At 46.1% G+C, this 25,758-nt stretch overlaps 1 protein-coding gene across 1 annotated transcript in view; it reads right to left on the bottom strand.

The window, feature by feature from the left end:
- The window catches only part of cacna1ea (calcium channel, voltage-dependent, R type, alpha 1E subunit a), a 516,576-nt gene that overhangs the window by 70,204 nt on the left and 420,614 nt on the right, over positions 1-25,758 (bottom strand). The window contains exons 22-25 of the mRNA XM_080196651.1: positions 23,788-23,896; positions 21,263-21,392; positions 14,523-14,582; positions 10,675-10,781 (exon numbers count right to left, since the gene is read on the bottom strand). Coding sequence (XP_080052777.1) covers positions 10,675-10,781; positions 14,523-14,582; positions 21,263-21,392; positions 23,788-23,896 — 406 coding nt within the window. The remainder of the gene's footprint in view (positions 1-10,674; positions 10,782-14,522; positions 14,583-21,262; positions 21,393-23,787; positions 23,897-25,758) is intronic.

The raw sequence follows: 25,758 nt of genomic DNA on the forward strand, positions 1-25,758 counted from the left end.
GTAATAAACACAGATGTAAATCACATAGGTAATAAACATATATTCACAGGGGTAATAAATACAAATGTATATGTATCACATGGGTAATAAACACAGATGTATATTTACAGGTAATAGACACACATGTATATGTATCACCTGGGTAATAAACACACATGTATATTCACACGGGTAATAAACACAGATGTATATCATGTGGGTGATAATCACAGATGTGTATCACATGGGTAATAAATACAGATGTATATCACATGGATAGTAAAAAAAAGCGATATTATTAAACACAGATGTACAAGCATGGGTGTTAAACACTGGTATGATTGAACACAGGGGTATTATTGAATAAAAAGAAGTATAACGTGTGTACTCAACACGGATATTATTAAACACAGGAGTATTATTAAATAGGGGTATATTAAACAGATATATTATTAGAAAGGGGTATTATTAAACATAGGGGTATTAAACACAGCGATGTACAACACGTACATATTAAACATAGTTGTATAATAGAGATATTAAACAGAAAAATAAACAATATGGGTATTAAACACAAATATGTATAATAAGGATATTAACAGAGTGGCATCAGCATGTATAAGGCAGTGATAATAAACAGACAAATATAACATCCAAGCATTAAACATAGACTTATAACACAGGGACATGAAATGCACAGAAACGTATACCCACCAACTGGAATTAAACACTTCAGAGATGTATAACAGACTATTATTGTTAATTTCCCCGTAGCCTGGTTAGTGTGAAGATATCTGACCATTTTTCTTCAGACAATGTTAGCTCTAAAGAACATTTAAGAAGAGAAGGGCGATCAGCCCAATGAGGCTTGTGCCTTTTTCAGAGATGAATCTCATGGAGCTTCCTTCTCAACACATGGCCCTACATAAATCCCAGCGATTGTCCCCAAACAGCCATGAGACACCCCAACCCAACAGTAATAGCCAACCACCGCACCATGGGATCCCAATCCAGCAATGAACATGGTCAGTCTCTGAGGACCCCTCAGGCTGAGACACAGACAGATCTGGATTATAATTACCCGATAAGATTCCTTTAGAAGATGAAGCAGGAGTTGTTGAAGAAAGGAAGAAAGAGAAAGTGCAGAGTTAGTAAGGCCATTCTAACTCGAGCCAGGTAAGCATTACCACAGAGATCACAGCACATTTATGGGGACAAGTGGCAGTGTGAGCAGCAAAAACAGTGCCAATGCAGTTCCCTCTGAACAGTTGCCAGCACCGGCTGGACAGATTCCTGGCTGCACCATGACATGACCAACAGCATCCAACCACTCCAACAACACCCTCTGCCAAATGGACGGGCGACACATCCATTCTCAGTGGACACGGTCTTCCTAGAAGTGAAAACACTTCTCATTACCTGATTCATCAGCCCAGCAGCCATTTTATATCCTTCAATAATTAAACCATTAATCAATAGAAGAATAGAAATTTTACTGACATGCACCTGAACATAAGAACATAAGAAATAGGAGCAGGAGTAGGCCATCTAGCCCTTCGAGCCTGCCCCACCATTCAATAAGATCATGGCTGATCTGTCGTGGATCAGTTCCACTTTCCCGCTTTCTCCCCATAACCCTTAATTCCCTTGTCTGTCAAAAACCTATCAACCCGTGTCTTAAAAATATTTAGCGAGGTAGCCTCCACCACTTCAACGGGCAGAGAATTCCAGAGATTCACCACCCTTTGAGTGAAGAAGTTCCTCCTCAACTCCGTTCTAAACCGCTCCCCCCTTTATCTTGAGGCTGTGCCCTCTAGTCCTACTGTCCTTTCTGAGCGTGAAGAGCCTCTCCACCTCTATCCTATCCATCCCATTCATCATCTTATATGTCTCAGTGAGATCTCCCTTCATTCTTCTAAACTCTAACGAGTACAAGCCTAGTTTATTCAGCCTCTCCTCATAGCTCAACCCTCTCAATTCCGGTATCAGCCTAGTAAACCTCCTCTGCACTCCCTCCAAGGCCAAAATATCCTTGCGTAAGTGCAGCGACCAAAACTGCACACAGTACTCCAGCTGTGGCCTCACCAATGCCCTATATAAAGTTGGAGGTGTGGTAGATTGTGAGGAAGGGTGTCATAGTCTGCAGGGAGACTTAGATAGGTTGCAGGGCTGGGCCGAGAGGTGGCGGATGGAATTTAATGCGGAGAAGTGTGAGGTAATTCACTTTGGTAGGAGCAACAGATGTGTCGAGTATAGGGCTAACGGGAGGACTTTGAATAGTGTGGATGAACAGAGGGATCTAAGTGTGTGTGTACATAGATCCCTGAAAGTTGGGAATCAAGTAGATAAGGTTGTCAAGAAGGCGTACGGTGTCTTGGCGTTTATTGGTAGGGGGATTGAATTTAGGAGTCGCAGTGTAATGTTGCAACTGTACACTACTCTAGTGCGGCCGCACTTGGAGTACTGTGTGCAGTTCTGGTCCCCGCATTACAAGAAGGATGTGGAGGCGTTGGAGAGGGTGCAGAGGAGGTTTACTAGGATGTTGCCTGGTATGGTGGGGAGGTCCTATGAGGAGAGACTGAGGGATCTAGGGTTGTTTTCGTTGGAAAGAAGGCGGCTAAGAGGGGATCTTATTGAAACATATAAGATGATTAGAGGTTTAGATAGGGTGGATAGTGATAGCCTTTTTCGTCGGATGGAGAAAGCTAGCACGAGGGGGCATGGCTTTAAATTAAGGGGGGGTAGCTACAGGACGGATGTCAGGGGTAGGTTCTTTACCCAGCGGGTGGTGAGGGATTGGAATGCCCTGCCTGCTGCAGTTGTAAATGCGTCTAGTTTGGGGGCGTTTAAGAGATCTCTGGATAGGTTTATGGACGAAAAGGGATTGGTATAGGCTAGTGGGTCATTGTTTTTGTAACTGGTCGGCGCAACATCGTGGGCCGAAGGGCCTGTTCTGCGCTGTAATGTTCTATGTTCTATGTTCTATGTTCTATACAGCTGCAGCAAGACCTCCTTACTTTTATATTCAATCCCCCTCGCTATGAAGGCCAGCATCCCATTCGCCTTCCTGACCACCTGCTGCACCTGCAGGCTGGGTTTTTGCGATTCATGCACAAGGACCCCGAGGTCCCTCTGCACCGTCGCATGCTGCAGTTTTTCACCCTGTAAGTAGTAGTCCTTCCTACCATTATTCCTACCAAAGTGGACAACTTCACACTTGCCAACATTAAATTCCATTTGCCAGTTCCTGGCCCATTCGCCCAGCCTATCTAGATCCCTCTGCAGACTTTCCACACCCTCCGCACAATTTGCCGTTCCACCAATCTTGGTGTCATCAGCAAATTTCGACACCATACACTCGGTTCCCTCCTCCAGATCATCTATATAAATGGTAAATAGCTGAGGCCCCAGCACCAATCCCTGGGGCACTCCACTAGTCACCAACCGCCAATCCGAATAGCACCCATTGACCCCCACTCTCTGCCTCCTATTTGACAGTCAATCCCCTAACCACGCTAACACCCTACCCCCAACTCCATGCTCCCTAACCTTCTGTAACAACCTCTTGTGCGGCACCTTATCAAACGCCTTCTGAAAATCGAGAAACACCACATCCACCGGTTCTCCTCTATCCATCGCCCTAGACACATAGAACATAGAACACTACAGCACAAACAGGGCCTTCGGCCCACGAGTTGCGCCGATCACATCAACACCTACCAATCTATAGACCTATCTATAACTCCCAATCCCATTAAACCCCATATACTCATCCAGAAGTCTTTTAAAAGACCCCAGCGAGTTCGCCTCCACCACCACTGACGGCAGCCGATTCCATTCACTCGCCACCCTCTGAGTGAAAAACTTACCCCTAACATCACTTCTGTACTTTCCTCCCCGCACCTTAAATCTGTGTCCTCTCGTAGCGACCATTTCAACCTGGGGAAATAGCCTCTGAGAATCCACCCTATCTATTCCTCTCAACATTTTATAAACCTCTATCAGGTCGCCTCTCAACCTTCGTCTCTCCAGGGAAAAGAGTCCCAGCTCCCTCAACCTAACTTCATAAGGCATGCCTCCCAGTCCAGGCAACATCCTTGTAAATCTCCTCTGTACCCTTTCAATAGCTTCTACGTCTTTCCTATCGTGAGGCGACCAGAACTGCGCACAGTACTCCAAATGAGGCCTGATAAAGTTGCAGCATTACCTCCCGATTCCTAAACTCAATCCCTCGATTAATGAAGGCCAGTACACCATACGCCTTCTTGACCACATCCTCCACCTGCGAGGCCGATTTCAGAGTCCTGTGGACCCGGACCCCAAGATCCTTCTGCTCTTCAACACTACTAAGACTCCTGCCCTTGATAGTGTACTTGTTCATCCCGTTGGTTCTGCCAAAATGGACAACTACACATTTATCCGCGTTGAAGTCCATCTGCCACTTCTCCGCCCAGTCCTGCATCCTATTTATGTCCTGCTGCAACTTTTGACATCCTTCCAGACCATCCACAACACCACCGACCTTCGTGTCATCAGCGAACTTACTTACCCATCCCTCCACTTCCTCATCCAGGTCATTTATGAAAATGACAAACAGCAAGGGTCCTAGAACAGATCCCTGGGGCACTCCACTGGTGACTGACCTCCATGCCGAAAAAGACCCATCCACAACCACATCATCATAGAACTCTAATAAATTCGTCAGACACGACTTCCCCTTAATGAAACCGTGCTGCGCTTGCTCTATCAAACAATTCTCCTCAAGATGCCTCACTATTTTCTCCTTGATTACGGATTCAAGCATTTTACCTACAACAGGCGTTAAACTAACCGGCCTATAATTCCCTGCCTTTTGCCTGCTACCCTTCTTAAACAACGGCGTAACATTAGCCGTTTTCCAATCTTCCGGCACTTCCCCGGAATCCAGCGAGGTTTGGAAAATAATCATCAAGGCATCCACTATCACCTCCGCCATTTCTTTCAGAACCCTTGGATGCATTCCATCCGGTCCTGGGGACTTGTCCACAGTCAGTCCCTCCAGTCTGTTAAGCACTGCCTCTCTAGTAACAACAATGTCATTCAGGCCCTCCACTCCTACCATCTTTCCATTGCTAACACCCGGCAAACTATTCATGTCCTCCTCCGTGAAGACTGAAGCAAAAAAGTTATTCAAGGCCTCAGCCATTTCCCCATCCCCTACCACTAAGTCCCCCCTCTCATCCTCTAAGGGTCCAACGTTCACCCCAGTCAGCCTCTTCCTTTTTATATATTTATAAAAACTCTTACTATCCTTTTTTATATTTAGCGCTAGCCCAGCTTCATAGTTTATCCTACCTTTCTTTATCAACTTCTTCGTCATTCTTTGTTGATATTTAAACCTCTCCCAATCCTCTTCTCGCCCACTACTCTTAGCTACTCTAAACGCATCCCCTTTTAAGTTAATACTCTCCTTTACCTCCTTCGTTATCCACGGCTGATTATCTCTCCTCCTATGATCCTTTTTAACCATAGGAATAAATTTCTGCTGAGCACCAAGAAAGATCTCCTTAAAGATCCTCCACTGTTCCTCAGCAGACCTACCTTCCAATGTGCTCCCCCAATCAACATTCACCAATTCCTCTCACATCCTATCGTACTCCCCTCTGTTCAAACAAAGGACACAGGTCCGGGAACCCACTTTCTCCTCCTCCATCTGCATCAGAAACTCCACCATACAATGATCACTCTTCCCAAGAGGATCCTTCACCACAAGGTCCCTAATTCTACCTGCCTCATTACTGAACATACCCATCCTGAAGTGTTTGATGGGACAGTGTAGAGGGAGCTTTACTCTATATCTAATCCTGTGCTGTACCTGTCCTGGGAGTGAATGATGGGGGACAGTGTAGAGGGAGCTTTACTCTGTATCTAACCCCATGCTGTACCTGTCCTGGGAACGCTAAATGGGGACAGTGTCGTGGGAGCTTTACTCTGTAGCTAACCCCATGCTGTACCTGTCCTGGGAGTGTTTGATGGGGACAGTGTAGTGGGAGCTTCACTCTGTATCTAACTCTGTGCTGTATTGTCCTGGGAGTGTTTGATGGTGTGGAGATGCCAGTGTTGGACTGGGGTAAACACAGTAAGAAGTCTCACAACTCCAGGTTAAAGTCCAACAAGTTTACTTGGTAGCACAAGCCACAAGCTTTCGGAGCATTGTCCTTCATAACCTCCTGCTACACTGTCCCAATCAAACACTCCCAGGACAGGTACAGCACAGGGTTAGATATAGAATAAAGCTCCCTCTACACTGTCCCATCAAACTCTGTAAGATGTCTCACAACACCAGATTAAAGTCCAACAGGTTTATTTGGTAGCAAAAGCCACTAGCTTTCGGAGCGCTGATCCTTCATCAGGTGAGTGGGACTTCTGTTCACAAACAGGGCATTTTAAAGATACAAACTCAATTTACAAAATAATGACTGGAATGTGAGTCTTTACAGGTAATCAAGTCTTAAAGATACAGAAAATGTGAGTGGAGAGAGGCTTAAGCACAGGTTAAAGAGATGTGTATTGTCTCCAGACAGGACAATTAATGAGATTTTGCAAGCTCAGGCAAGTCGTGGAGGGTACAGACAGTGCGACATGAACCCAAGATCCCAGTTGAGGTCGTCCTCATATGTGTGGAACTTGGCTATCAGTCTCTGCTCAGCGACTCTGCATTGTCGTGTGTCGTGAAGGCTGCCTTGGAGAATACTTACCCGGAGATAAGAGGCTGAATGCCTGTGACCGCTGAAGTGTTCCCCAACAGGAAGAGTCTTGTCTGGAGATTGTCGAGCGGTGTTCATTCATCTGTTGTCATAGCGTTTGCATGGTCTCCTTGATGTACCATGCCTTGGGACATCCTTTCCTGCAGCGTATCAGGTAGACAACGTTGGCCGAGTTGCAAGAGTATGTACCGTGTACCTGGTGGATGGTGTTCTCACGTGAGATGATGGCATCCATGTCCATGATCCGGCATGTCTTGAAGAGGTTGCTGTGGCAGGGTTGTGTGGTGTTGTGGTCACTGCTCTCCTGAAAACTGGGTAGTTTGCTGCAGACAATGGTCTGGTTGAGGTTGTGCAGTTGTTTGAAGGCAAGAAGTGGAGGTGTGGGGATGGTCTCAGGAACAGCCATGGGGACCAAATTCATACCTCAATATGCCAACATCTTCATGCACAGGTTCGAACAAGACCTCTTCGCCGCACAGGACTTTCAACCACCTCATAAACTAGCTCTATAGCAAATGCCGCATCCTGGAAACCAAGATAGAATTCATATTCTCAACTTGCGCTCAGGACACAGACCAGCTGCGAAACTCTGCCAAGCAGGTAAGACAAAGAAACTACACCATCTACATGTACACCAAGAACAGGAAACTTGAGAAACTCAGCATCACCACCAGCAGCAACCAAGCCTCCCCCGGCACCACATTAGAAAACAGTACCACCGCAGGGAAGTTTATTGTCAACTTGTCGGACTACACACTTCAACCAGATGAAATCGAAGTTCTCAGCCAAGGGCTCAATTTCAGCCCCACCACCAAAATAGACCCCAACAGTCTCGCAGCGGACACAGAAGAATTCATCAGGCAAATGAGGCTGCGAAAGTTCTTCCACAAACCCCAAGAGGCCAACAGCGAACACAATGAGATAGCCAATGAACCAGAACAGCCGACAGAAAGATCCGCATGCAGCAAACGAAGAGGGAAAAGTTGTATTGGACTATTCCGGAAGACTGCTGCCCTCGTCTTGACATGTATGCTCAAGCCATCAGGAGGTACGTCAACACCAGATTCATCAGCTGCACTCACAAGACAGCCCCGAACATCACCCAAGCACAACGCGACGCCATCCGCGCTCTCAAGACCAACCGCAACATTGTCATCAAACCAGCAGACAAAGGAGGGGCCATCGTCATAACGGATTACTGAACTGAACGGATTACTGCAAAGAAGTGTACCGACAACTGAACAACGAGGAACACTGCAGACAGTTACCCGCAGATCCAATCACAGAACACACCCGTCAACTCAGCAGACTAATCAAAACCTTTGATCCAGACCTTTGATTGATCAAGACCTTCAGAGCACCCTCTGTGCTCTCATCCCACGTTGATACATAAGGCAAACACACCCAGCCGTCCAGTTGTATCAGGCAATGGCACCCTGTGCGAGAACCTCTCTGGCTATGTCGGAGGTATCCTGAAACCCATTGTACAAAGAACCCCCAGCTTTTGTTGCGACACTACGGACTTCCTACAGAAATTCAGCACGCATGGAGCAGTTGAACCAGGAGCACTCCTTGTCACAATGGATGTCTCAGCACTCTACACCAACATCCCCCACGACGATGGATTGCTGAAACTGCCTCAGTACTCAACGCCGACAACTGCCAGTTTCCAAATGCAATTTTTCAACTCATCTGCTTCATCCTGGACCACAATGTCTTCACCTTCAACAACCAGTTCCTCATCCTGAGACACGGAACAGCCATGGGGACCAAATTTGCACCTCAATATACCAACATCTTCATGCACATGTTCGAATAAGGCGTCTTCACTGCATAGGACCTTCAATCAACGCTATACACTAGATACATCAATGACATTTTCTTCCTTTGGACTCATGGTGAACAATCACTGAAACAACTTTAAGATGACATCAACAAGTTCCATCCCACCATCAGACTCACCATGGACTATTCCCCAGAATCGGTTGCATTCTTGGACACATGCATCTCCATCAAGGATGGACACCTCAGCACCTCACTATACTGCAAGGCCCACAGATAACCTCACGATGCTCCACTTCTCCAGCTTTCACCCGAAACATGTTAAAGAAGCCACTCCCTACGGACAAGCCCTCCGTATACACTGGATCTGCTCGGATGAGGAGGATCGCAACACACACCTTCAGGTGCTGAAAGATGCCCTCATAAGAACAGAATGCTGTGCTCGACTCATCGACAGTTCCGACACACCACAGCGAAAAACCGCACCGACCTCTTCAGAAGACAAACACAGAACACGGTGGACAGAGTACCCTTTGTCATCCAGTACTTCTCTGGAGCGGAGAAGATATGACCTCTTCTCCGGAGTCTTCAACATATCAGTGATGAAGACGAACATCTCGGCAAGGCCATCCCCACACCTCCACTTCCTGCCTTCAAACAACCGCACAACCTCAAACAAACCATTGTTTGCAGCAAACTACCCAGCCTTCAGGAGAACAGTGACCACGACACCACACAACCCTGCCACAGCAACCTCGGCAAAACATGCCAGATCATCGGCACGGATGCCATCATCTCACGTGAGAACACCATCCACCAGGTACACGGTACAAAGTCTTGCAACTCGGCCAATGTTGTCTACCTGATATGCTGCAGTTAAGGATATCCCAAGGCATGGTGCACTGGGGAGACCATGTAGTCGCTACGACAACGGATGAGTGACTCCACTCACAATCACCAGACAAGACTGTTCCCTTCCTGTTGGCGAACATTTCAGTGGTCATGGGCATTCGGTGTCTGATCTTCAAGTAAGGATTCTCCAAGGCAGCCTTCACGACACACGACAAAACAGAGTAGCTGAGTAGAAACTGATAGCCAAGTTCCGCACACATGAGGATGGTCTCAACCGGGATCTTGGGTTCATGTCACACTATCTGTAACCCCCATGACTTGCGTGGGCTTGCAAAATTTCACTAACTGTCCTGTCTGGAGACAATACACATCTCTTTAACCTGTGCTTAAGCCTCTCTCCACTCATGTTGTCTGTACCTTTAAGACTTGATTACCTGTAAAGAGTCGCATTCCAATCATTATTTTGTAAATTGAGTTGTGTCTGTATATGCCCTGTTTGTGAACAGAACTCCCACTTACCTGACAAAGGAGCAGTGCTCCAAAAGCTAGTGGCTTTTGCTACTAAATAAACCTGTTGGACTTTAACCTGGTGTTATAAGACTTCTCACTGTTTATCCCAGTCCAAAGCTGGCATCTCCACACCACCGAACACTTCCAGAACAGGCACAGCAAAGGGTTTGATATAGAGTAAAACTCCTTCTACACAGTCCCATCAAACACTCCCAGGATGGGAACGCTCAGGTGCATTTCCCTAAAATTTCACCTGTCCTGGGAGTGTTTGATGGGGACAATGTAGAGGGAGCTTCAGTCTGTATCTAACCCCGTGCTGTAGCTACCCTGGGAGTGGGACAGTGTAGAGGGAGCTTTACTCTACACCTAACCCTCTGCTGCACCTGTCCCGGGATTGTTTGGTGGAGCAGTGTAGAGGGAGCTTTACTTTGTATCTAACCATTCCCCCACTTTTACATGTCTGGTCGTACTCGGTACTTAACAACCTTTTCCATCGGAAAAAAGATACAAAAGTCTGGGGCCACATACCAACCAACTCAAGAGCAGCTTCTTCCCTGCTGCATCAGACTTTTGAATGGACCTTGCATTAAGTTGATCTTTCTCTACACCCTAGCTATGACTGTAACACTACATTCTGTACTCTCTCATTTCCTTCTCTATGAACGGTGTGCTTTGTCTGTCTATATAGTGTACAAGAAACAGTACTTTTCATTATATACCAATACATGTGACAATAATAAATCAAATCAAATCAAAACATGCAGCGTAACCTGACCCAGCATTCTGATTACTATTGGTCACTTACGTGAACGCAAATGCGACCAGGGCCCCACTCACTACAATAAAATCCAGAATGTTCCAAATGTCCCGGAAGTACGAGCCTTCGTGGAATATCAAACCAATATCTATCATCTGGAGAAAGGATCGCACTAAAATTAGCAATCAGGTATAGTTCACACTTCAGCTCTGTCACTTCTTAATTTTTTCTGAACTTATACTGAAACTACATCTTTTATAGCGCTAAACACACAGATCAGCCTTTATAGGGGTATCATGGCAGAACATGTAATAGCAAGCCATTTCAGGATATATCAGGATAGCTGAGCCAGAAGGCAGATTTTTGGGAATAGTTTGCAGAGAGAAGATGAGGGGATAAGGGAAGAAGTAAGGCGTTTGGACCCTGAGCACCTTTAGCTGTGGCTGAAAATGATGGAGCAGTGGAAAACAGGAGTGGGCAAGTTTCTAATCTGCAGGAAGCCCGTGAACCATTCCTACTGAGCTCATGGAACTTCACTGCTTCCCAGGCGAGCAACACCACCAATTTGCAATTCACATCTTCAGGTTTAAACCCCTTCATATCCACTGTGATCATCTTCACTTTTATAATTACCAACCTCTCCCGCTCACGTGTATCATTGATGAAACTCTTTCTGATCCTACTTTCTGACTTTAAGATCTTACTTTATCGCCATCTCTTTTCTGATCACCTTGTCTCTTATTTCCCTTTTCCTGCTGTGAAGTATATTTTTGCTACATGAAGAATGCGACACAGATATATGTCTGTGTGCATTTACCCTAGGTACTGCTGCCCTTCATTTTGGGGAGGTGCCTCCAAGGCCTTGTGAACTGAAGGTGCTCAGTATCACGCGGCTCCCTCATTGTCAAAATGTGATGTTACCTTGAAATAATGAATAAGGTTGAACATGTCCTGTGTAAAGCCATGGTGCCTGCTTCCCATTCAGCAGATTAGAACCATAGAACCCTACAGTGCAGAAAGAGGCCCTTCGGCCCATCGAGTCTGCACCGAACACAATCCCACCCAGGCCCTACCCCCATGTATTATACCCACTAATCTCTCTAACTGACACATCTGTGGACACTAGGGGCAATTTCTTAGCATGGCCAATCAACCCAACCCACACATCTTTGGACTGTGGGAGAAAACTGGAGTACCCGGAGGAAACCCACGCAGACACAAGGAGAATGTGCAAACTCCACACAGACAGTGACCCGAGCCGGGAATCGAACCCAGGACCCTGGAGCTGCGAAGCAGCAGTGCTAACCACTGTGCTACCGTACCGCCCTGCCTTTATTTGCGATTATTACCTGCCTTTTCACTAATTAATTGACCAATTTCATTAAGCATTAAACCTATACTTGGTGTGGCCTGTAGTTTTTTTTCCGTTGGGCATGGTAGTGACTGTTTCTAAAGTTTAATGTTGTGCCTGTGGAGATTGAACATTCTGAGAGTCTCAAATCACACCTTGATCCCACAGTTCAAAGTGGCAGATTTCTCCTGAACCGTGTTTGTGAAGCAGATGGATGTTAAAAAGTATTTCATTCAGATATTTGGCACAGAATACCACTGAGCAGAGGGTAACACTGAAAGAAAGATCATACATTATCCATCACAAATTCAGAACATCCGAGAACACTTCATGGGAAATGAACTTGTTTCAAGAGGAAGTCACTGAAGGAAACAGGGAAATCACAATCCAACAAGATGCAACACAATAATGCTCAGACCATCTATTTCAGTACTTAGTGATGGATAAATATTTACCAGGGCAGAGAGATCTTTGAACATTGCTATGGAAGCTTTCACAATTCCAGAAACAGCAGATTTTAACATTTGAAAGGTGACACCCATGACTGTGCAGCATGCCCTCAGTGCTACACTGGAAATATCAACCCAGGTTATTATCCAATAGCTTTCTCATTCTGAGGCAACAGTGCCTCTGAGCCAGCTGGACATGTGGAGGAATTGGTTGGGTAGCCTTTCAAGGAAGAAATGAAAGTTGCAAAGAGACCTCCGGAGGGATGAAGAGTATAGAGATAAGGCATTGTGGTGAGGGATGGAGAGTACAGAGAGACTGGACACTGTGGTGAGGGATGAAGGTATAGAGAGACTGGACACCATGGTGAGGGATGGAGAGAATAGAGAGACTGGACACTGTGGTGAGGGATGAAAGTATAGAGAGTGTAGATACTTTGCAAAGGGATGGAAAGGATAAAGAGGCTGGACACTGTGATAAGGGATGGAGAGGATAGAGAGACTGGACACTGTGATGAGGGATGGAGAGGATAGAAATACTGGACAGGGTGGTGAGGGATAGATATAGAGAGAATGGACCTTCTGGTGAGGGGTGAGGATATAGAGAGATTGGACACTGTGATGAGGAATGAGGGGAGAGAGACTAGATACTATATTGAGGGATGGGGAGGATAGAGAGACTGGACACTATGGTGAGGGATGAGCGCACAGAGGGACTGGACACTGGTAAGGGATGGAGAGGATCGAGAGATTGGACTTTGTCGTGATGGCTGAGGGTATAGACAGATTGGACACTGTGGTGAGGGATATGGGTATAGAGAGACTGGGCACTGTGGTGAGGGCTGAAGGTCTAGAGAGAGTGGACACTGTGGTGAACAACTGAGGGTATAAAGAGGCTGGACACTGTGGTTAGGGATGAAGGTATTGAGAGACTGGACATTGTGGTGAAGGATGAAGATATACAGAGAGTGGACACTGGTGAGGAATGAAGGGGATAGAGGGATTGGACACAGTAGCGAGGAAAGAGGTTATAGAGATACTGGAGACTATGGTGAGGGATTGGGGGTGTAGAGAGACTGGATGCTATGGTGAGGGATGAGGGTATAGGGGTCTGGACACTGTGGTGAGATATGAGTGAAAAGAGAGACTGAATACTGTGGGGGGGGGGGGCGGTGAGGGTAAGTGAGACTGGATAATATGGTGATGAATGGGGGTATTGTGGCACTGGACAGTATGGTGAGGGATGGAGTGGCTTGACAGACTGGACATTGTGGTGAGGTATGGGAAGGATAGAAAGACTGGACACTGCAGTGAAGGATGCAGAGGATAGAGACTGGACACTGTGGTGAGGAATGGAGGGTATAGAAAGACTGGACAGTGTGGTGAAGGATGAGGGTATAGAGGGACTGGACACTGGTGAATGACAGAAAGTATAGAGGGACTGGATAATGTGATGAGGGATGGAGAGAATAGAGAGACTGGACTCTGTGGTGAGATGAGATTCTGGAGGGACTGGACACGTTGGTGAGGGATGAGGATATAGAGAGACTGAATACTGTGGTGAGGGATGGAGAGAATAGAGAGACTGGACACTATATTGTAGGATGAGGGTATAGAGAGACTGGACAATCTGGGGAAGGATGGGGAGGTATAGAGAGACTGGAGGCTGTTCTGAGGGATAAGGGTTTAGAGAGATTGGACACTGTTCTGTGGGAATGGAGAGGATAGAGAGATTGGACACTCTGCTGAATGATGGAGAGAACAGAGCGACTGGGCACAGCAGTGAAGGATGGAGTGGATAGAGAGGCTGGACACTGCAGTGAGGGGAGAGGGTTTAGAGAGATTGGACACTGTGGTGAGGGATGGAGAGGATAGAGAGACTGGACACTGTGGTGGGGGATGAGTGTATTGGGGGACTAGACACTGTGGTGAATAGAGAGGATAGAGCAACTGGACGCTATGGTGAGAGAAAAGGCAATGAGTGTCAGAAGTATTGGGTATGTTAAATTTCTGCATTGATCCATAAGTTTTGTGGTAGGTAGATAAAACAGTTAGACAAAGGAGAATTAAGATAAGAATTCCATCATGAAATATTTTACCTTTATCACCATCTCAAATGTGAAGACTCCAGTGAACACATAGTCAAAGTACCTGAGCACCTGGGAGAGAACGAGAGGGAACAGTCACTGAACAGGACTCATCGTTTCAAATGACATTACTTTTTCCAGAGGCACTTTCCCTGTTTATATTCTCTGTTCTTCCTCCGCTTCCCAAACTGCTGGCCAAGAGAACAAGTGGTCAACCTGACCCTTGCTGCTTCTGGACCATACCCCACAGACACCTGCAGATACCTGTACCTTCTCAATTCCTCTCCTATCTGCAAGGGGATTCTCGCTCACATCATCCCAACATTCAGCTCAAAAAGGCCACTCAATATGGAGGACATCAGGCAGAGAATAATTGAAACGGGGGCACATGCACCACTCACACAAACACACACACAGCTGCTGTAAGTGACTGGGGTTTGTTATATGTGACGATCCACCACTCGCTGCATTTTGCTACAGATTGACTTTGCTGACTGGGCCCCTCCTGTTTTTAAAAATGGTAGTCTTTAATTAAATGTAACATAATAATCAGTCAGTAGTTGGAAAAGCTGTTCCCCATTGACTATCAATTTGTGAAATATCTTTTTCAATGCCTTAATGTCTACAACCAAATCTTGCTTCTCACTGCAGTCTCAGTGTATGAGATTTGAGGTTTTCTCTTACCCTTGTTATAGATAATGTTGTGTTTTGATTTCTTCCAGCTGTTATGTAAGGAATGCTTCCCTTGTTTAGTCTTGAACATAGAACAGTACAACACAGGAACAGGCCCCTCGGCCCACAATGCTGCACTGAACATGACACCAAGTTAAACTAGATCAATCGAACCACAACCTTCATCAGATCACTGTCAATCCTCCCTCCAACTGCTTCGATCAAGACATCAGTTGCTCGATTTCCAGTATTATATTTGTATTTTTATTATTATATTTGAGTGTCTGTAATGATGTGCTTTCAGAGGCTTCATTCTTGAACAACAAAGCATTTATTTACAAGGACCTGCAGGAGCAGCATCATGTCTGCAGCTAGGGAGGCGATGGCCTTAGTGGTATTATCACTAGACTGTTAATCCAGAAACTCAGCTCACATTCTAGGGACTTGGGTTCAAATCCCGCCACTTGAGATGGTGGAATTTTATGTGTGGCACGGTGGCACAGTGGTTCGCACTGCTGCCTCACAGCTCCAGGGACCTGGGTTCGATTCCCGACTTGGGTCATTGTCTGTGTGGAATTTGCACATTCTCCCCATGTCTGCATAGGTTTCCACCGGGTGCTCTGGTTTCCTCCCACAGTCCAAAGATGTGCGGGTTAGGTGCATTGGCCATGCTAAATTGTCCTTAGTGTCCCAGGATATGTCGGTTAGCATAAATATGTGAGGTTATGGGGATAGGGCATAGATGGGGTTTTTGTTGGTGCAGACTCAATGGGCTGAATGGTATCCTTCTGTACTGTAGGGTTTCTATGTTCCTAGTTCTAGAATGCCTCCTGTTTAAGAGAACCCTTCCCCCGGGGTGATTTCCTCTCTGAGCCCCAGTGACCCTTACTCTGCCCTGTTGCCCTTACAGGGACAAACACCACATTCCTTCTCCTTGATACAATAGAACATAGAACATAGAACACTACAGCACAAACAGGCCCTTCGGCCCACAAGTTGCGCCGATCACATCATCACCTACCAACCTACAGACCTATCTATAACCCTCAATCTCATTAAACCCCATATACTCATCCAGAAGTCTTTTAAAAGACCCCAGCGAGTTCGCCTCCACCACCACTGACGGCAGCCGATTCCATTCACTCACCACCCTCTGAGTGAAAAACTTACCCCTAACATCACTTCTGAACCTGCCTCCCCGCACCTTAAATCTGTGTCCTCTCGTAGCGACCATTTCAAACCGGGGAAATAGCCTCTGAGAGTCCACCCTATCTATTCCTCTCAACATTTTGTAAACTTCTATCAGGTCACCTCTCAACCTTCGTCTCTCCAGGGAAAAGAGTCCCAGCTCCCTCAACCTAACTTCATAAGGCATGCCTCCCAGTCCAGGCAACATCCTTGTAAATCTCCTCTGCACCCTTTCAATAGCTTCTACATCCTTCCTATAGTGAGGCGACCAGAACTGCGCACAATACTCCAAATGAGGCCTGACAAGGGTCTTATAAAGTTCCAGCATTACCTCCCGACTCCTAAACTCAATCCCTCGATTAATGAAGGCCAGTACACCATACGCCTTCTTGACCACCTCCTCCACCTGCGAGGCCGATTTAAGAGTCCTGTGGACCCGGACCCCAAGATCCTTCTGCTCCTCAACACTACTAAGACTCCTGCCCTTGATAGTGTACTCGTTCATCCCGTTGGTTCTGCCAAAATGGACGACTACACATTTATCCGCGTTGAAGTCCATCTGCCACTTCTCCGCCCAGTCCTGCATCCTATCTATGTCCTGCTGCAACTTTTGCCATCCTTCCAGATCATCCACAACACCACCGACCTTCGTGTCATCAGCGAACTTACTTACCCATCCCTCCACTTCCTCATCCAGGTCATTTATGAAAACGACAAACAACAAGGGTCCCAGAACAGATCCTTGAGGCACTCCGCTGGTGACTGACCTCCATTCAGAAAAAGCCCCATCCACAACCACTCTCTGCCTTCTGCAGGCGAGCCAGTTCTGGATCCACAAGGCCAAAGGCCCTTGGATCCCATGCCCTCTCACCTTCTCAAGAAGTCTTGCATGGGGGACCTTATCAAACGCCTTGCTGAAGTCCATGTACACTACGTCCACGGCACTTCCTTCGTCAATGTGTTCAGTCACATTATTGAAGAACTCAACTAGGCTTGTAAGGCACGACCTGCCCTTGACAAATCCATGCTGACTATTCCTGATCATGTCAAACCTCTCCAAATGTTTGTAAATCTTGTCCCTCAGAAGCCTCTCCATCAGCTTACCAACCACTGAGGTCAGACTCACCGGTCGGTAATTTCCCGGGCTATCTCTGTTCCCTTTCTTGAAAATAGGAACTACATCCGCAATCCTCCAATCCTCTGGAACCTCTCCCGTCTCCATTGACGACGCAAAGATCATCGCCAGGGGCTCTGCAATCTCTTCCCTCGCCTCCCACAGTATCCTGGGGTACATCCCATCTGGTCCCGGTGACTTATCTACCTTGATAGAATTCAAAAGTTCCAACACATCCTCCTCCTTAATATTCACGTACTCAATCCTTTCCATCTGCTGCAAATCCATAACAAAATCTCCCAGATCGGCTTCCACCGTGAATACTGAGGCGGAGTACTCGTTAAGCACCTCCGCCATTTCTTCTGGTTCCACACAAACCTTTCCCCCCTCACCTTTTATAGGTCCTATCCCTTCTCTTCTTATCCTTTTACCTTTCACATATTTATAGAAGGCCTTGGGATTCTCCTTAATCTTACCCGCCAAGGTCTTCTCATGACCCCTTCTGGCTCTCCTAATTTCCCTTTTAAGTTCCCTCCTACAGTCCTTATACTCCTCAAGATCTTTAACATCTCCTAATTCCCTGAACCTCTTGTACACCTTCCTTTTCTTCCTGACTAGGTTCAACACATCCTTTGTGCACCACGGTTCCCTCGACCCACCAAAACCCCCTCGTCTCATCGGAACGTTGTCATTCAGAGCTCCAGACACACATTCCTTGAATATCTGCCACCTTCCTTCGGTACTTTTCCCTAAGAACGCCTCCTTCCAGTTTATTTGTCCAAGTAACTTCCTGACTTCTTCGTATCTCCCCTTACCCCAGACAAACACCTTCCTAGCCTGCCTGATCCTATCTCGTTCCAACGCAATTGTGAAGGAGATAGAATTATGGTCACCATATCCAAGATGCTCTCCTACCGAAAGATCCATCACCTGCCCTGGTTCATTTGCCAGTACCAGGTCAAGTACAGCCTCTCCCCTCGTAGGCTTGTCCACATACTGCGTCAGGAAACCTTCCTGAACACACCTAACAAACTCCTCCCCATCTATACCCCTTACCCTAGGGATATTCCAGTCGATGTTTGGGAAATTGAAGTCTCCCATCACGACAACTCTGTTATTAAAACATCTCTCCAGAATCTGTTTCCCTATTTGCACTTCAACTTCGCTGTCACAATCTTCAATAACTAATTTATTTAGTCCTAAATTCGAAACTAATCATTTTATAAATGAGTTGGATAATTACACATTGTGTCTTTGAGCCACCTGATGAAGGAACAGGTTGTCCCGAAAGCTTGCGGCTTTTGCTACAAATAGACCTGTTTGGGCTTTAAACTGGTGTTGTGGGATTTCTTTCTGGTACTTAGATCATATATATAGTTTCTTTTCTATCCAGCATTCCAGTTCTTTTTCATTGACATTTTATCATATTGATTCTTGTCCTTTTCCATTAGCTTTACCATTTCACCAATCTTGTTTTGGCATGTCATTGCAGTTTCTGTCAGTGTCTGAATTACACTTCTGCTGTCAATTTTAATGCTTCTACCTCTTTTGTTAATTTCTCATTGTTAAGCTTTCTCCTTCAAGTTCTTATTCCTCTAATTCAATTCTTCACTTGACTTGTTCTTATTTTCTAGTTTCTTTATCACACAGTTCAGCTTACTCTCCATTGCCTCATTAACTTCTTAACTTCATTTTGCCAAGTTCTGCAACTTATTTTTTTCTCCAAGTTTGCTCCCACTCATTTCATCTTTTTGTCTTAATGTCTTCTCTAGAACTTTAATTCTTTTTGCTGATTCCTCTTTACGTTAAGTAGTTTCTAGATTCTTTTGCAGTATCGCTGAACATATTTAAGTTCGCTGAATATATTTAAGTCACGGGTAGATAGGTTTTTGATAGACAGGGGAATTAAGGGTTATGGGGAGAAGGCGGGAAAGTGGAACTGATCCACTTCAGATCAGCCATGATCTTATTGAATGGCGGGGCAGGCTCGAAGGCTAGATGGCCTACTCCTGCTCCTATTTCTTATGTTCTTATTTAATTTCTACATCTCTTCCTAGAGGAATTCTTCATGCTCTTACTGGATGAATACATTTCATAATGGAACCTTCACTTCCACTTGTCTTAACTTCACTGTTGGTCAGGTCTGTCTTCGATGAAATGTTGTCTCATTTCCATTCATTTGGTCATTGGGCATTTTTCTCCTGTGGGTCATTTGTTCCCTGTCATTTGGTGGATTTTATTGCCCTCCTGTGGGGGTCTTCTTTTGTCTCCAATCTGAGGGCCTTTTGCCTTCTTTCTGGGGTCTTCGATTACTCCCTTTCTAAGCTCTACGTTGCCATTCTATTGAAGCTTTTATTGCCTCCTCTTTAAAGTCTTTTTTGAGAGTTGCCCTCTATCTGAGGTCTTTCTCTAATTTCCTTGATTGTAACTATTTGTCCTCTTGTGCTTGCCACTTGAAGACTCTGTAGTAAACTTTTTTTCCCGCCACACAGTTGCTGGGATATAGCCGACTTCCTTTTGCAGATGTGTTTTGTATCAATGCAGGGTACAGAGCGTTTTGAGCTGCTTGTTAACTCTTAAAGCTGCAGCACTGCTTTCCAATAATGGCAGCTGCTTTTTAAGCTTTTGAAATTTCTTTAACTGTGGCAATTTTTTTGCCTTTTATCCAAATTCCTTTTATTAAAAGAATTGAAGCCACATCTTTTGCTCTGTGGCTCACGTTCTCTGTAAATTTCTTTTTTAAACCAATTGTCTCTTGGCCAATTTTTACAGGTGTTTTTTATGTCTGTCTTTCAATTTCTTTAATGCACTGACCCTGCTCGATGCCATTCGGTCTACAATACAAGAACAGGTACTTTTCTCTTATTTTGCTCCCAATTCTTGTGGATTTTGACCCGGGGATCTTGTTGTGCTCTTTCCATTACTCCTTCATTTTGTAATTGTCCATTGCTCAGGGTCTGGCAATATCTCAAATGGGTCTATTCATCCAAAGAATGGCATTCTGGTATTTATTTTCTTTTTCTCAGACTTTGATTGAAACTTGATACATGTGTCATTTAGGGGGAGGTTCTTAAAGGAGCCAGGTACCTGAGCCTGAATTATTCTGCAGCTGACACACCAGCACCCAATCTGGGTGGCACGGTAGCACAGTTGTTAGCACTGCTGCTTCACAGCTCCAGGGACCTGGGTTCAATTCCCAGCTCGGGTCACTGTCTGTGTGGAGTCTGCACGTTCTCCTCGTGGATGCGTGGGTTTCCTCCAGGTGCTCCGGTTTTTTCTCACAGTCCAAAGATGTGTGGGTTAGGCTGATTGGCCACGCTAAAATTGCCCCTTAGTGTCCTGGGATGTGTAGGTTATGTGTGGGGATATGGTGGTAGGGTCTGGGTGGGATTGTGGTCTGTGCAGACCCGATGGGCCGAATGGCCTCTTTCTGCACTGTAGGGTTTCTATGTTCAATCCCAGGAATATATTCAGTTGCATTAATACACATTCTGTGCTAGCAGTCTTTCTTCAGTACAGTATATGTTTGCTGCATAGATAGTCATAGAAGCAGTATCCTGGAGATTTGTCATTAACTCCTGAAGGGACTCCAGGCCAATTCTGGACAGTCCCAGAGGTGATGGCTAGTGGAGATGGCACTATGAGTCATAGAATCCCTACAGTGCTGGAGGCCTCCATTTGGACCATCGAGTCTACATCGACCACAATCCCACCCAGGCCTTATTCCCATAACCCCTCATACTTAGCCTGCTAAGCCTGCCTTGCTGCTCAGCCTCACCTGATTCCTCTCGGAGTCTTTGTTGATGGGGTCCTCTGCCGCCAGAGCGACACTGCTGGCTGCGATCACCAGTAGAATGCACATCTCAAAGTAACGTAGGTTGACGATGAAGTGACATGCCCTGCGCAGCCTGCCAGATCAAACAGGAAGGAACAGTTACTGCTGAAATCCCACAGATTGAAATAGCTTCCGTCCCACAGCTGGTGCCCTGGTCCGCTCACCCCATTATAAGCCCAACTGAAAGCCACCAGGCTGGTCTTTGGGATTTAAATTCAGTGGGTGGATCCAGCCTCCCCTTCCTGATTCATGTTTGTTGAAAATTGTCTGCAGGGTGCCCTATTTGCCATCTATGTTAATAATTTAGAGGGATAGAAGGTACATAGAACATAGAACATAGAACATTACAGCGCAGAACAGGCCCTTCGGCCCACGATGTTGCGCTGACCAGTTAAAAAAATACAACAACAACGACCCACTAACCTAAACCAATCCCTTTTCGTCCATAAACCTGTCCACAGACCTCTTAAACGCCCCCAAACTAGGCGCATTTACAACTGCAGCAGGCAGGGCATTCCAATCCCTCACCACCCTCTGGGTAAAGAACCTACCCCCGACATCTGTCCTATAACTACCCCCCCTTAGTTTAAAGCCATGCCCCCTCATGCTAGATTTTTCCATTAGAGGAAAAAGGCTATCACTATCCACCCTATCTAAACCTCTAATCATCTTATATGTTTCAATAAGATCCCCTCTTAGCCGCCTTCTTTCCAGCGAAAACAACCCCAGATCCCTCAGCCTCTCCTCATAGGATTTCCCCTCCATACCAGGCAACATCCTGGTAAACCTCCTCTGCACCCTCTCCAAAGCCTCCACATCCTTCCTGTAATGTGGGGACCAGAACTGCACACAATACTCCAAGTGCGGCCGCACCAGAGTTGTGTACAGTTGCAACATAACACTACGACTCCTAAATTCAATCCCCCTACCAATAAACGCCAAGACACTGTATGCCTTCTTAACAACCTTATCTACTTGATTCCCAACTTTCAGGGATCTATGTACACATACACCTAGATCCCTCTGCTCATCCACACTATTCAAAGTCTTCCCGTTAGCCCTATACTCAACACATCTGTTATTCCTACCAAAGTGAATTACCTCACATTTCTCTGCATTAAACTCCATCCGCCACCTCTCGGCCCAGCTCTGCAACCTGTCTAAGTCTTCCTGCAAACTATGACACCCTTCCTCACTATCTACCACACCTCCGACTTTGGTGTCATCAGCAAATTTACTGATCCACCCAACTATACCCTCATCCAGATCATTAATAAAAATCACAAACAGCAGTGGCCCCAACACAGATCCCTGAGGCACACCACTTGTAACCGAACTCCATGATGAATATTTTCCGTCAACCACTACCCTCTGTCTCCTATCCGCTAGCCAATTCCTAATCCAGTTCCCTAGATCACCCCCAATCCCATACATCTGCATTTTGTGCAGAAGCCTACCATGGTGAACCTTATCAAACGCCTTACTAAAATCCATATACACCACGTCCACTGCCTTACCCCCATCCACCTCTTTGGTCACTTTCTCAAAAAACTCAATAAGGTTAGTAAGGCACGACCTACCCGTCACAAAACCATGCTGACTATCTCTAATCAACTCATTACTCTCCAAATAACTATAAATCCTATCCCTAATAATTTTTTCCAAAACCTTGCCCACAACAGAAGTGAGACTCACCGGTCTATAATTCCCGGGGAAGTCTCTGTTCCCCTTCTTAAACAATGGGACAACATTCGCTAACCTCCAATCATCTGGTACTATACCAGAGGCCAACGACGACCTGAAGATCAGAGCCAGAGGCTCTGCAATCACTTCTCTTGCCTCCCAGAGAATCCTGGGGTAAATCCCATCCGGACCAGGGGACTTATCTATTTTCAGACCCTCCAGAATATCCAGCACATCCTCCTTATCAACTGTAACACTGTCAATTCTACTCCCCTGCAATCCAGTGTCCTCCTCAGCTATATCCATGTCCCCCTGCGTGAACACCGAAGAGAAATATTGGTTCAATGCTTCACCAATCTCCTCCGGTTCCACACATAACTTCCCTCTGCCGTCTATAACTGGCCCTAACCTTGCCCTAACCAACCTTCTGTTCTTGACATACCTATAGAACGCCTTAGGATTCTCCTTAACCCTATCAGCCAAAGTCTTCTCATGTCCTCTTTTAGCCCTTCTTAGCTCGCTCTTCAACTCCCTCCTAGCCAATCTAAAGCTCTCTAGTGCACTATCCGAGTGCTCACGTCTCATCCGAACATAAGCCTCCTTTTTCTTTTTAACCAACGAATCAACTTTTTTGGTGCACCACGGTTCCCTAGCCCTACCAATTCCACCTTGCCTGACAGGGACATACCTATCACAGACTCGCAGTAGCTGCTCCTTGAAAAAAGGTAGGACGCTAAAGGCCGTTCAGGAGCAGGGGCAACTTAACAGCAACTGACAAGACTTACGGATTGGTGGTACTGAAAAGGAACATGGAGCTGTAGGGTATAATCGCCCTGGACTTTTTCTCCTCATCCTTTACTGAGCTGTTGCTGCTGCCCTTGCTGACATTGTTTCCTGGGAAAAAAAAGAAACAAATTATTAAGGAACAATTGGGCTTGGCTCCGGAAATAGCTCCCATCCCTGCTCTCCATGGAACTCATTTGGGATCGAGAGGGGAAGATGGTCAGGATTCCCTGTGGAACAGGAGTAGGGTCCATGGAAATGTACCCTAGTGAGTATCAGCACCTTCAGGAGAGAAAACTACACAGTGAGGCACAGGCCTACACTGAGGACACTGAGAACTACAGGCAGCAAGATACTGAGAACCGGGCAGAGAGAGAATGAGAACTACGCAGTGAGACACTGGGAGCTACATAGCGAGACACTGAGAGCCACACAGTGAGACGCTGAGAACCACACAATGAAACAGTGAGAACCATGCAGTGAGACACTGAGAACCTCCCAGTGAGAGAATGAGAACCACGCAGAGAAGAATGAAAACCATGCAGAGAGAGAATGAGAACTACAGAGTGAGACACTGAGAACCATGCAGTGAAACACAGAGAGCCACGCAGTGAGACACTGAAAACCACACAGTAAGAGAATCAGAACTATGCAGTGAATGAGCACTACGCAGTGAGACACTGAGAACAACGCAGCGAATGAGAAACACACAAGGAGCCACTGAGAACCACACAGTGAGATACTGAGAAACATGCAGTGAGACACTGAGAATCACACAGTGAGAGGATGAGAACCACGCGAAGAGAGAATAAGAACTGTGCAGTGACACACTGAGAACCAATCAGTGAGAGAATGAGAACTATTCAGCAAGAGATTGCGAACTAAGTGAGAAAATGAGAACCACGCAGCGAGACACTGAGAACCACACAGTTAGACACTGAGAACCATTCAGCGAGACACTGAGAACCACGCAGTGAGACACTGAGAACCACGCAGTGAGACACTGAGAACCATGCAGTGAGACATTGAGAGCCACACAGTGAGGGGATGAGAACCATGCAGTGAGACACTGAGAACCACGGAGTGAGACATTGAGAACCATATAGTGAGTCACTGAGAACCACTGAGTTAGACACTGAGAACCACATAGTGAGTCACTGAGAACCACGGAGTGAGACACTGAGAACCAAGCAGTGAGACCCTGAGAACCACACAGTGAGACACTGAGAACCACACAGTGAGAGAATGAGAACCTCGCAGAGAGAGAATGAGTACTACTCAGGGAGACTCAGAACCACACAGTGAGACACTGAGAAACACGCAGTGAGAGAATGAGAACCTCGCAGAGAGAGAATGAGTACTACTCAGGGAGACTCAGAACCACACAGTGAGACACTGAGAAACACGCAGTGAGCCACTGAGAACCATGCAGCGAGAGAACGAGAAGTGCACAATCAGACACTGAGAACCATATGGTAAGATTCTGAGAACCACACAGCAAGACCACACAGAGATTGAATAGGTTAGGACTTTATTCCCTGGAATGTAGAAGAATGAGGGGAGATTTGATAGAAGTGTATAAGATTTTGATGGGTATAGATAGAGTGAATGCAAGCAGGCTTTTTCCACTGAGGCTAGGGGAGGAAAGAACTAGAGGGTATGGATTAAGGGTGAAGGAGAAAAAGTTTAAAGGGAATATTAGGGGGGCTTCTTCACGCAGAGAGTGGTGGGAGTGTGGAATGAGCTGCCGGATAAAGTGGTAAATGTGGGGTCACTTTTAACATTTAAGAAAAATTTGGACAGGTGCATGGATGACAGGGGTGTGGAGGGATATGGTCCAAGTGCAGGTCAGTGGGACTAGTCAAAAAATGGTTCAGCACAGACAGGAAGGGCCAAAAGGCCTGTTTCTGTGCTGTAATTTTCTATGGTTTCTATGGTTTAAGATACTGAAAACCACACAGTGAGAAACTGAG

This window comes from Carcharhinus amblyrhynchos, chromosome 9 (genome assembly GCF_965287045.1).
Source record: "Carcharhinus amblyrhynchos chromosome 9, sCarAmb.v2.hapA, whole genome shotgun sequence".
NCBI lineage: Eukaryota > Metazoa > Chordata > Chondrichthyes > Carcharhiniformes > Carcharhinidae > Carcharhinus > Carcharhinus amblyrhynchos.